Raw genomic sequence first — 13,271 nt, 5'->3', positions numbered from 1 at the left:
TCTCAGGTTTGGGGTTTTATTTTTTGCTTCAAAACATGTCATTTTCAGTAACTAGAGACAAAACTTGAGCAAAATGACTTGTAAACAAAAGGTCTATAACACAAGTGATTCCCTCAATTGTATAAGAAATTATTTTAAAGGTATACAGCTGCTGAAACAGATTTGCAAGTACATTTACAATATTCACATTATCCAATAGAGTGATACTGATGGGGAAGGAATAGCTAATGTCAACAGGAATGTCAATGTGATATTCTTGTGGAAGAGATTAACAGAACTCTTATTTTTTTAGAGGTTTATGTTCTACAAGAACTGGAACTGCATTCACTGTTTCTGCCTTTCTCTGTACCCCTTGGAGTTTATGTATGTATGACGACAAGTAACCTGTTCCCTTACTCACTCCTACCCTCTCAATCCACACCTGTGATGTCAAAGTTCTTTAGTTGCAGATTTATTTCTACCCTAAGCAGAGACAGATGCACTGAAAAAAAACCCAACATCAAAACAATAATGAAAAAACCCCAAAACATTAAAGCAGAAATACACAGTCAAGGACAACCTTCAATGCTGTAACCACGGACTTATCTCTTCCTCCTGCTTCACATAAATGAAATTCTAATATCTACTACAGAACCTATTCAATAAGTTGCCAGTAAAGACCAGCAGTGGCACACCGGCCAGCATCATTCCCCATTTTGTAGCTTAATTAAAAATAATCCAAGGCCAGTTGTCATAGAAATGGTGTTGATTTTTTTTTTTTTAAGCCAGCCTTTAACAAGCTGTTGATTATGGAAAGCAGGAAATGTGATCCGAGGTGGCTGAAGGCTGGTAGCAAGGCACGGAAGAAAAGAATGCACAGACCTTTTGCTGCTTCAGCCTCGGGAGTCTCTGAGCACAGCACTGATTTGATTTCATGGCTGCCCTGTACAGATAGCTGACATTACTAAATGCTACTCCAGTATCAACTTGTTAAATTTGAACCCAGACTCAGCATATCAATATACTAGGCCAGACTAACTGGAGTCAAGAGAAATATTTTGGGAGTTGTTTATTTTTAAATGAGTCACAATACACCATGATAATTAACTGGACTATGTAATTAAATGATTGCCATTGAATCTGTTATATTGGTCACAAAGATTAATAACAAATACAATGGCATTTATCTATTTTATTACAGTGTATTGCTGAACTGCTGTGAAATCAACTATGTTTTTTGCTTGGTTTGGTGGGGGAAGCTTTTAAATTTTTTGATGTTTTATAGAATATTTACCTATTTACTGGTTTTACATAAAAACTGAAAAGAGCCATTTGAGGACTGAAAGGTTCCTGTACCTGGTGTTTGTGTCAATCCATTGTAAACACTGCTCCTGGGAACTGAAACCAACTATTACCAGTCCAGTGTCCTAGAAGGTTTTCTGGAAATGTTAGCTAACAGTCTAATCCTGAACTTGGATTAAAATACAGAATATCTTTCATATCAGCTGCCATTAAACACAAAGACCAGCAGTGCAAGTTGATGAGAAATGTACTTTAAGTTCATGACTCAACTTTTTTTACAATATACTTTCAAAATAACTGACACATTTTAATTAGTCTGAATCTTATCTGTTTGTGCTTAGTGTGGATTTACCCATCAAATTACAGTGTGATTTTGGGAAGAAGATTCACCAAATAACATATATATAAACATATATATATACAGTGTTTATCTGTGATCCATGGTGAGTTTTATAAGGAAGTTTAAGCATAAATCACAGTTTCCCATGAAGGAAAGAGCATTTTTCTTTAAACTCTAACCAAAAAGCACTAAGGAAGTCAGAAAGTGCAGAATCATCAGGCACCACTCTAAGGGCAACAAAAGACAGAAAATTCCAGGCTAACACCTCCAAGGTAACTGTCTTACTAGTTTAGAAAGTGACTGTCATAATAATATGGTCTTTGGCTAAAGCCCTTTGCTTAAACAATCATGTTAGTTATATGGCAATAGTGTCAAATCAATGAGAATGAGTTCTTAAAACAATTTTAGGAACCATCAATTGTTGCACTTTTATCAGCATTCATAACTAAAAATATTCAGATAATTTAAGTCCTCACAATGTTATTTAAACAAGGCTTAAAATCCACCTTTCATCTGGCCTTATGCTTTACTAACTGCCTTAAGAGTTAATAAGAGTAGACATCTCTGCAGTTTAGCTGGACATGAATTTAATTACAAAAAAATATATATTTAATATAAGCCTTCCAGACCCAAGTACTATAATTTGAACAGCAATGTTGTTGGGAGAGGTATTAAGTTTCTCTGTACTTCTCAGGCTGAAATAGTAGTTGGAGGGAGGAAAAAAAAAGAGCAAGAGGAAACTCTGAAAATTCCTGTGGTTCAGGGTGTATACAGAAACAAATGGTATTTACAGTTTCTCTGTTCAAATATGACTTATCTTTAATTCTGCATGCAACAAACTGTTCTGGAAAATGAAGCCTATCTGAACTAAAACTAAAAGATCACTCTTTTACCCATTTTTTTATGCAAACAACTTCAGTAATTACTATTAATTTACTGAAAAGTTAAGTGTTTATAACTACAAAGTTCAATCTGAAATTTAAATTACTCCCATGTCTTGATAACTATACAAGAAAATCCCTCTGAGTTAATGTAAACAGCCAACTATTGTTTAAAATCTGTTAAATACATGCATTTCACAGTAACATCTATTCACCTATGCTATTGTACATACCATATTCTAAGAAACTAATCTAATACCCAAATGGTACAGATAATTAAAAAATTAACTTCCTAATGGTGGCAACTTGACATCATTAGGAAACTCTGAAATCACTGCGCTTAAGTCTTGGCTGCAAACTTTTATTACTTTCCAGATAAATTTCAACTGTAAAATACCATCACATTTTTCTATAAACCACAACACTCACCTTATGGGGCCTCCACAAAGTGCTAGACATTTCCCTTTTAGAGGTTCCACATCTTTTCCTAACACCAGTTGTTTTTCCTTCATTCCCAGCTTTGAACTGTATGTGCAACTGAGACGTCCTTGCACTATGACACTTGTATTTAAGGCTGGATAAGCAGCAAGAAACTTTTTGACGTGATCCTTCCAAGGAAACGCTTCTTTGCAAAATATGGTGAGTTTTGCTCATCTGTGCATTTGGTCTTCCTAGTTCATTTATATTAATCTGATATTCTGAATCTGCTTTTGAGGGCAGACATGCAGATGTGCTACGTTCCAGTTTTAAATGAGGGTATTTTGTACCAGAGTTCAGATTTAACTCTGGACTGCAAGAGACATTAACCATTTCACTGCTTGATCCAAATACTCTTTGTGTAAGATGAACTGACACACGTGAGAAGCCATCAGGCACTTCCTCACCAGTTGCCTGCTGAGGACCATTCAAAATTTGACTTTTGTCCTGTAATGATGCATTCAAATAAAGCGGTCGGATGTCTCTGACCTCGCCAGAAGAGCAAATTGTTTTAGACAGTCTAAGTCCATTGACTGCCGTTGAAAGGAATCCCTTGGAAATGGTCTGATCTTCTTTTGGTGACAGCTCACTAGGAGAAATAATTAATTTATGAGATGTTTGATAGGTGCCTCTGTGTGGTAGCTGACCGGAGCTTACTGGAGAAGCTGGAGGAGTACTGGAAGGACTCCTCGGAAAAATAACCAGTGATGAACAACGTCGCAATGGAATTTTAGTTTTCTTCCTCACTGACAAACCATCTTGGTCAAAAGCAGTATTACTTCTATACAGTGTTTCCTGAGATGAGTTGCTCCTGGAGGGATTACATTTGTTTGCAGTGCTTCTGTATGAAGAGTCACCATGTGCAACACTACTATAGAAAGTACTGTCACTTGTCCAAAGCGTGCCACTGCCACTGTCACTGATGACACTGTTACTATACGAACCTCCATCACTTGTGGTACTTGCACATGATCCGTAGTCACTGCCAGCACTGCTGAACGAGCCACTGTCACTTGCTGCAATGCTGCTGAGGCTGCCTCTGCCCAGAGCAGCACTGCTCAGAAGGCTGTCATTAGATCGATGGTCAGCCACGGCTCCAGTGCCACAGCTCCCTTCGCTACCGATACCAATGAATGAAGGGTCTTCAGCAGCAGCCACGGCATCAACAAACCGAGGACATCCACTCTGCTTCCTGGACTGCAAGGAAATGTGCAGTGAACTGCTCTTTTTTATTGGCAGTGAAGAAATAGCTGTGCTCTTCTCTTGATTAATTACTTGTTGCACTACAGGTGCATAAGCAGCTTGTCTAGGAATTAGTTTCACTTGTGTAATGCTAGGTGCAGAACTCTGCGATTTTTTGAAGTACATGCAATTATTACTACCCAAAAAATCTTCAGAGGTCTCTGATAATGGATCTGTGTTGCTTCTCTGGGTAGCAAAATGCAATCTTAACCGTCGTGCCATTTGTTCTCATTTCCACGCATGTTAGCAAATGAAACCCACAAAAATCCTTCAGCAGAAAGGCTACAGGCAGCTGCACAGAACCCAGAGCTGGTACATGGCAACAGTAAAAGCCCATTAAAGTTGCAGTCTTTGTCCTAATTTCTACAAGATACTAGCATTTTAAAAGAAAGTACCTCTTGAAATAAGCCAGCCGTTCTTGAACTGTAGTTTCTAGATCGTCGCTGATTGCTTGCAGTCAGAAAGCCTTCATTTAGAAAGCTCTTATGTTCCAAGGACCTCAGCTGCAACAAACACTACTGACCTTGTTTCAATTACACCTTCTGGAATTTGCATAAATGAATACTATAATAGGCTTCCAGAACTTCCAAGTTCCAAACAGCAACGCCTGCAGCGGCTGCACGAGCTGAGTCAATGTGTCCGTACTTTCCTCAGCAGCGTATGACTACTAATATTTTTACCCATAGGTTTAGAATTACAGGAAGTTGGTAGGAATGAAGTCCCATATAATTGAGTATCAAGTCCAGGATTGAATTTCCAAATAGTAACTATGCTAGCAAACTGCTGAGGTCTGAATTATGCACAAACTAGTGAAATAAACCTCCTCTCCCTTAAGAAAATGTTTTTCTGCACTATTTAAAATAAAACTTGAAAGAAATCTGGCATTATCTTGCAATCCACATGCTGCTAAGTAATCACAGTTTCTGAAGATCTGCACATAGTAGAACTCTGTGTTTATTAATTCATAATTTCAAATGAGGTGCAACTGAATAGGAGCCAAAAGAAGTTTTTCTAGTTAATAATCTGGCATTTGTTTTTATTTCTAGTTTGACCTTTTCTAACTACAGCTGTTAAAGGTAGAAAGAAACAAAATTATTCTTACAAATTAAACTACCTCATCTTGTTTGCTGGAAGCCCAGAGTAAGGACACATTCATTACAGTTCAATGTGATTCGCAGGTATGTGACCAGCTACACAAACTTTAGAACAGTGAACTAAGTATGCACAGAGATAAAAAGCATTACCAAACAGAATTACAGAAGAAAGCTATTCTGCATAATTATATACAAACTGCCTCATATATTCATAACTAATTATTATTTTTTAAATTTTCATTTTAAAAATAAAATTATCAGCACGTCAAAAAGTTAATATACTGTCAATTCTTCCAAGAGTAAAGGGATTGAGAATTTCCTACAAGATGTTTCAGTGGCTCATCTGATCTGTAGAGGTCCTTTGCTGGCACCTAGTGGGACTTTTGATAAAAGACAATCTTGAATCTTGCTGTTAAGTGGGATTTCTGTTGTGGGATTTGCTTTGAAAAACACCAACATTTGGCTCTGAATGTACTTTTGAATGCATAAGCCATATATGATGCAGTACTGAATGCTACTGCACTAACATGAAATTACTTAGTGCTGCTGAAAGAGTACAAACAGAAGAGAACACTAGGCCATTTATACTTTTATAGGTCATACTACTAGGAGTTTTTTCTGCTTCATATTTATTTAACCTTTACTGTATTTTAAGCTAGAAGGCAGTAAAATTAACATTTATACCTCCTTCCCAAAAAAGGGCCAAGAATCAAATTCACAGTACCTTGTTTGCAAGCAACAAATTTGTTTTCTAATTATACTCCAGGGCTTACTTAACCTCTATTACCTGAATTCCATTATTAGAATGCAGCAATAAATGAATACTAGCTTATTCATAAAAAGCCAACAAATACAACACTTCATTTAGTTCATTATAACCAACAGAACTTCTTCTAAAGTTATATGTTGGTGGGGGACTGGGATGGGGACAGAAGAGGAAAGGAAAATACCATAAAAGATTCTTTTGGTCAGTTTCAAAAAGTTACATTTGAACTTCAAGCAATACAGTAAAAAATACCTATAAAACCAAACAAACCAAACACAAACCAAAAGCATCAGCAAGTGACCCTAAGATATATGAGCAAAATGCAAAAAATGCATTTCTTAAAGCTTCTTCTCTCCCCAAGAACAAATGTATTAGTGGAACAGTTTGTAACATGTTGGTGTGACACAAAGTGCAGCCATTGGAGGTGCTGGTTTCTTTTAGTAAAAGCATTGCTTTCTCCCCCCGCTGGATGATCTGCAATGTTTTGTTCAATTTTACTAAAGAAATCCTAAGAAAACAATAACTGACATAACTTGGTAACTCAAGATTCCAGCAAAATTTCTCAACATGTCTCTCTTCCTTAGCTGTACCAGCATAGGTACTGCCAGCCAACTACAGCTTTGTCAGGTGATATAAAATGGCTTTTAAAGTGTTCAATGTTGCTGATTTCAAGTTGGCATAAAAATAAACTAAAACTTAGTATTTTTTTAAAATACCAGTGGTTCCATTCTAAGCTTAATATCATTGATTTCTTCAGCATCAATAACAGATTTAGACATTTAGTTTGCAATATACTTAAATTACAAGATATTGTAAGACAAATAGCAAGAGGTGTGGTTCCTTTACTGATTCATCTCCTATGTGATCTCAATGTTCTTGACATTTTTCTAGTGTGTTTTTGAAGACAACCATAATTAAAGACTCTACAAACCCTTTATTCTACAAAGGGTTTGCAAGTCAGAACAACAAACTAGATTTAGCACTCCTTTACCAAATCCAAGACAAGTGAATTTTTAAACTCTTGAAGCTATTACAGGAAGATTTCTAAACTCTGACTATTGGTGATATAACCAATGCAGCAAAACTCAAAATTTAAGCTAAACTCTGAGGAAAGTTTTTGAGGCTGGTATTTAAGAACACAACATTTCTTAAAAACAAGCAAGTATTTCTGGCTTCCATTTATCCCTAAAAGTTAAAGGGAATAAAAGCACTTGGGGTAAAATATAAGAATATTTCAGTTTTATCAGATTGCTCATATTTAGATTTTAAACAGTCATCCAATAGGTAGATGAAAGAACACTGAAAATAACAGAATAAAATACTAAAATAACAGGAGATGAAACACCTTTTGATCATAGCTACTTAGCAAGGCACCTAAGATTTTTGATATGTGAGGATGAATTAATAGGAGTGGGGGAGTTTGTCAATGCTAAATAACAATCATAGCTAAGGCACCAATTTGTCTTACTTAAAACCACTCAAGACATGTGGGATAAAAACATTGTTTCTGAGAGCAAGCTAAAGAGAAATAGGAAGAAGGCGTCTTCCATTCACTAAGTGAGACAGAAGCAATGAAAAATATAGAGATTTTATTATAGAACTATAGAGTGACTGATGAGGTCATGATACTTTGATCTCTAAATATAATCATTCATAGGAAACAAAGCACCATTTCCTAGCTGATACCAACAAAATGTTTAATTGGTTCCTCTCCATAAGCACACATATTAAACAACATATATTCCAGATTAGAGAAAAAAATATGAAGGAGTTCTCCTGGTGGAAAATACAAAGAAAGCACTGGCCTTCTGCTTCTCAAAAATCAAGGACCCTACATTCTAATCATGCCTTGTGGCTTCCAGGTGGTGGCAGCAATGCTCTAACGAGACGTGCAATGGACAGAGTACACTGACCTCCTGAGGGATATGCTGTAGCCCATAATATTATATCCAGATGAAAATCTGAGCATCTTGAAAACCACGTTTAGCCTCCCACGTGGGCCACAAGTGCTCGTGATCCCTTTTAGCATTGCTTTTAAATAAATCAGACACCGTATTTGAAATATTTGGGACAGGTAGTATCACTAATTCAGTAGTAAATGGGGGGACTGTGTAATGCCTATAATCAAGAAACAAGCCTCCTTCTTTCTTAAATCTCATAATTCTAGGCTGTTTGTACTTATATTTACACACATTTTCACTCTTCCCAACCTTGGAAGAGTAGTACTTTGATAAAAGATACAATGGTTTACTGAACACATGCAGAAAGCTTTAGGAAAAAAGAATGTTTTTCATGGCCAACACACTACTCAAGCACAAAGAGATCCTTTCTTTGGAATGAAGCTGTGTTTGGTGTGCAAGAGCACTCAATCCCTCCTATTAGTTAAAAACTCCTTGGAAGGGAAAGGTATTTATTCCAGTGACAAGGAACTTCAGTGAAATTGATCCAAGTGTCATGACTGTACTGCTACAAGCTTACTCACAATGAAACACACAAACAAATACAGGTAATTGGACATCTGGACACCAAATGAGAGCTTGGGTAAGAGGAGGAATTTCGATTTCGCTGAGATAAAAGCACAAGCTGCCCTATCTCACCAGTGACCTGCCATTCAGAGTTACATTTATCTACAAGATTACAATCCACTGTTCACTTCTTGAGCTTTCCAAAGAAAATCCATGTATGCTTTCTTTCATGCTACTCCTCACACACTGAAGAAGCTTCTCACACCACATATCAACAGTGCTTTGTTTGTATGGAAAAAATAAATATCCAATGTACAGCTCTCAGTATCACCAAAGAATTTGGTCCTATCACATGAACAGCACTATAAAAGAATGATGCTTTCATGAGTTAAAGCACATTAGAAATTTACAGTAATAATGCAACTGCTTCAGAGGTTCAGGAGTGTGGTAATGTCAAATAAATAAACGAATCAGGTCTGCCTTTAGTTTTAGGTTTCATTACAGAAATTAAGGTTGTTTGGAGTGGGTTTTTTATCCACATTGAATCCTAATGGACTTGCTTTCATTCAAGTCTTTAATACACTGCAAAATTAATAAAAAAGACCTACCAAACGATTTTCATCAAATACTTCAAAAAGGAGTCTGTGCTTCTGAGGATTAACCTATGAAAAAGAAGTGTAGTGATAATTAACATATATACTGAATTCCAGCACTTGTCTTCAGCAAAATCTCAGTGTGTATGCAGGAGAAAAGAAATACCAAAGCTCTCTATTAAACAGCAAATTTATACCTTGCTGCCATTCTACTATGCAATGCATTTCTATTAGAACCAATAAGCCATAATTGGTAGTATCCCAAACTGCTTCTAAATCCATGCACATGCTTTTAAACATTCACAGAACAAAGAAGGCAAAATCAAGACTAAAAATGTAACATTTGTGCCAGAGTTAACAAATAGAAAGAAAACTGGTATTAGAAATTAGAACATTTAAGAATATTAATTGTAGAGTTATTTCTGAATTAGGGAAGAGTTCTGAAGTAGGGAGAGTAGTGAGTAGTTTTTTATGTGCCAGCATAATATCCAACAGGTAATAAGGCTATAAACAAAATCACTTACTCTAAATAAGAGTTCTTCATTCCATTTTGGGTTTAAGGACTATGCATGGAGGAAGAAAAAAAAAAAAAGAAGACAGTACTGGTTATACTGATAATTCTGTACAAGTGTACATAATTTTTCATGTATTACACATTTTATTCCATGTAATAATCCACTTAAGACAAAAGTAACCTTTAAACTTGATATTACTGGTAAAAGTGAAAGAAGTCTTGTACTGTTTAATGCAGTGCAGAATGGAGACAACTTATGCAGGTATTGTGAGATGTTGGCTATGCCATGGATGCAGAGGAGGTGCATTAGACCCTTGAAAACAGTTAATTTAGACTATGTCCCTTCAATAATAATCACTGCCTTCCTCTCAGTTCAACACCCACATTACTTACATGCAAATTCTTAAATGCCAAATCTCTAAGCAACATAAACTACACAGACCAGGCACAGATGGGCCAAACACAGCATAACACCCAACTAAACTCATCTTTGAATTGTGATTATTTAAAAAAATACTACAGAGAGTTTAGCTACAAAGAGAGTAATGTAACAATTACCCACATGGAAGGAAAAATGCACTCTCATAATAGAAATCACAGCCACTATCTGAGAACAACAATTTGGAGGAGTGCTTTCCCTCTCATATATAAAGTTCTTCCTTTTTAGTTCAACTAAGTTAGCAGTACTGACTTTTTCCTGCATGTATTCCAGAAAAACAAGTAGTATCATGATTCAGGCGAATGGTGCAATTTGATGTTTAAACAGAACACATTGTGTTTGTGTTTTAACATAAAAAGATAAAAGTTGTACAAGAAAGACCTCTGAAATGTACAACATTAAAGATGTCAGAAAATCCAGAACAATCCAGTACTTCCATTAAATGATGTAGTTTTAAATCAGTACTCACCTTATATTCCTCAGTTTTTCCTCCACCTTTCAATAAAATTTTTGCAGAGAAAATACAACAATAATGCCATAAACAGAGAAGCTGAGCAGACCATGAAACATTTCTTCCCATTCACTCAAAAGACATGAACTCTCATATTTCCTAGAGCTTTAACTTTTCCTCTGGAGTTTGATTTTAAAAAAAACCTCAACACAATACCACAAACCCCAAACAAACCCCACCACACCCACAGAGATAAGATGACTAACCTTTCTAATAGTTTTTGTCTGAATGCTGGTAAGGACTCCATTCACTGGATCATACAATGTCACTTTCACATATGGGTCACTGGTAGGGAAGAAAACCAAACAAATAATATGCTGCTCTATGCCCTTTTTTGGTCACCATTATCAGCAGTCAAGTTTCAAAAAGCTTAAATTAATAGCAGTTATGTAACTGGGGTTACAATTACTTTACAAATACCACAGACATTTGTAATTACAATCATTTCCTACACAGTTTTAGAGATAAAACTAATACAAACACTAGTAGTGATAATGATCATATCAGTACAATGTGACTCTGTCCTCTTGCACAGTTATTTCAGGAGAACAGATTTAATAAATCCTCTCATATTTCAACACGACATGCATGAAAAATATCAGTTGTGACTGAAAAATCTTGAAGTAATATATATCTTAATGCTTTAGAACACCTGGAATTTGAGGTACTTCCTCAAACATGCAACAATTTTGTAAAATGTTCTATCATCTTGACAGAGTTTGAACTTAACCTGATTTTTTCTGTTAATGAAGATGTCCTAATATTGTTGCTTCTAATGTCCTACTGCCTTTTCCCTTCCTGTGGTATTAAAACCCAATATATTATATGAATATCTACTTTTCATGAACAATCAATTGCTCAGAGTAGTAACAAAAGGTGACCAAGATTGTCTGCCATACAGCAAAAGAGCATAAGGTTTTCACATATTTAAGTTATGATGAGAAAAGCTGATCTGTTTTTGCTTGAGGTTAAAAAAAAATGTACATGAACAAAAAATTTAAGGGAGACTGTCTGGCTTTAGGGAAAATATGAATTTCACAAGAGAAATTTTTCTATTGCTAAACTGATATCACACAGTGCAATTTTGCTAGTGCTAAAATAACAATATTTCTGCACATATGCCAAAGCAGCTGACAGCAGAACTTGTACTAAACCCAGCAATACTTTTTTTTCAGCACAAAATGCATTCTGCCACTTGCCAACTCTACAAGATCCTAAAAGCATTTCCATTACCAACTCAAAAGTCTGATCATTGCTTCACTAGACGTTAAGCCACTGTTCCTCTCTGCACATACTTGGAGCTGGAACAGTCACAGCTACCAGAGTTGAGCACTATGTTCACTCCAAGTCTTGCAAGCACAGATGAGAACTCTGACTACAATTAAAATGCAGTCATTTTAGCTGCAGCCCTACCTGAAGTGAAATAGAGACATGGATCTACCCTCCACAGCAGAGTTATTTTACCACGCACAGAATAAAACATTCCTCTACTTTGTTTTGCATAATACATAAGATCTGTCCAAGTCACTCTTGGACAAGAAAGCAGATATCTTCATGTTTATGTAGTCTCTAATAATTTTATAAAGTTGCCAGTTGAAAGATTTTTTTTTTTTTGCAAGAGGCACAGAAGAACTTACTGAGAACTAAAGAGCTGTAGAAAGAAAATAAAAAAGCAGCTGTCCCTTAATACATTAACAACATATTCTTACCTGGCTCCTAAGATATCCTTCTTGGCCAGGCCAATTCCAGCTATAACCTTCACTCTGACAATTCTTGTGTTCTCCTTAAAAACAAAGTAACATATTCAAGATGCAATTTGATGTATTTTTCAGGTCTATTTTCAGTTAATAAAGCTAAAAGAAATTATGGGCATAATTTTGAATTCACACTGAAAACTATAGACTAAATGATGCATTTACTTTGTCTGACAGAAATAGCTCTATTAGTAACACTCAGATAAATCTCCATGGACCACAGAAGTTTTCACCTAATGGTATCTTGGCATTCATCAGAGGGAGGGAAATAGACTGGGACAATATTTATTTCCTGGGCAGAATGAAAAGGATATCAAATTTATCAAAATAGATTAAAGCAATATGAACTGGAAAGAAATGCAAGAATAAAAAATTCTTGCATCTATTTTTAGTTAACAGCACAGAGAGGTCACACTTAAAATAACGGGATTTCTGGTATTACCTGCCAGCAGGGTATGAGTTTTCTAAGAAACCAAAAAATATTTTAATTACACATTATACAAATTGGTTTCACAGGAGTGACATAAGTAATTGCATTTCTCCTGTTCATTAATACAGCTGCACAGTCCTACATGGCTCATCTGATAAGGCACTGAATTCAAGAGTGGGAAAAAAAAAAATCCCAACAGCTGTGACCATATCAGAGGAGAAAGACAAATGAGCATTGTTTCTCTGGAAAGCAAAAAGCTTTCCAGACGAAGGATTGTTTGTAGGAGACGGTGGGCCAGAGACACTTGTGAGAAAAGCTGATCCAGTCTAGGTTAAGGAGTTAGACAGATACAGGAGCAATGGGTGGAGACTCCGAGGAAGCACTAAGAATGCTTTATCATTGGTCTCCTGTATAGCCACAGGGCTAGAGTCCCTAACCAATCCCAACTGGAATGGTTCTCAAAGCTAATGGAGAGAACTGCATC

At 36.0% G+C, this 13,271-nt stretch overlaps 1 protein-coding gene across 3 annotated transcripts in view; it reads right to left on the bottom strand.

Annotated features, from left to right (window-relative positions):
* The window catches only part of NEDD4 (NEDD4 E3 ubiquitin protein ligase), a 49,215-nt gene that overhangs the window by 28,409 nt on the left and 7,535 nt on the right, over window positions 1-13,271 (bottom strand). For 2 of the 3 annotated variants that reach the window (XM_014874091.2, XM_088172506.1), the window contains exons 2-5: window positions 12,313-12,386; window positions 10,810-10,888; window positions 9,664-9,702; window positions 9,155-9,208 (exon numbers count right to left, since the gene is read on the bottom strand). In XM_014874091.2, the coding sequence (XP_014729577.2) occupies window positions 9,155-9,208; window positions 9,664-9,702; window positions 10,810-10,888; window positions 12,313-12,386 (246 nt within the window). Of the gene's footprint in view, window positions 1-2,931; window positions 4,502-9,154; window positions 9,209-9,663; window positions 9,703-10,809; window positions 10,889-12,312; window positions 12,387-13,271 lie in introns of those variants that run through there. The other variant, XM_014874092.2, reaches the window with a different exon arrangement.

The sequence above is a fragment of the Sturnus vulgaris genome, chromosome 13 (assembly GCF_052056855.1).
Source record: "Sturnus vulgaris isolate bStuVul1 chromosome 13, bStuVul1.hap1, whole genome shotgun sequence".
NCBI classification, from domain to species: Eukaryota; Metazoa; Chordata; class Aves; order Passeriformes; family Sturnidae; genus Sturnus; species Sturnus vulgaris.
This window is presented reverse-complemented; position numbering and strand designations above follow the sequence as displayed.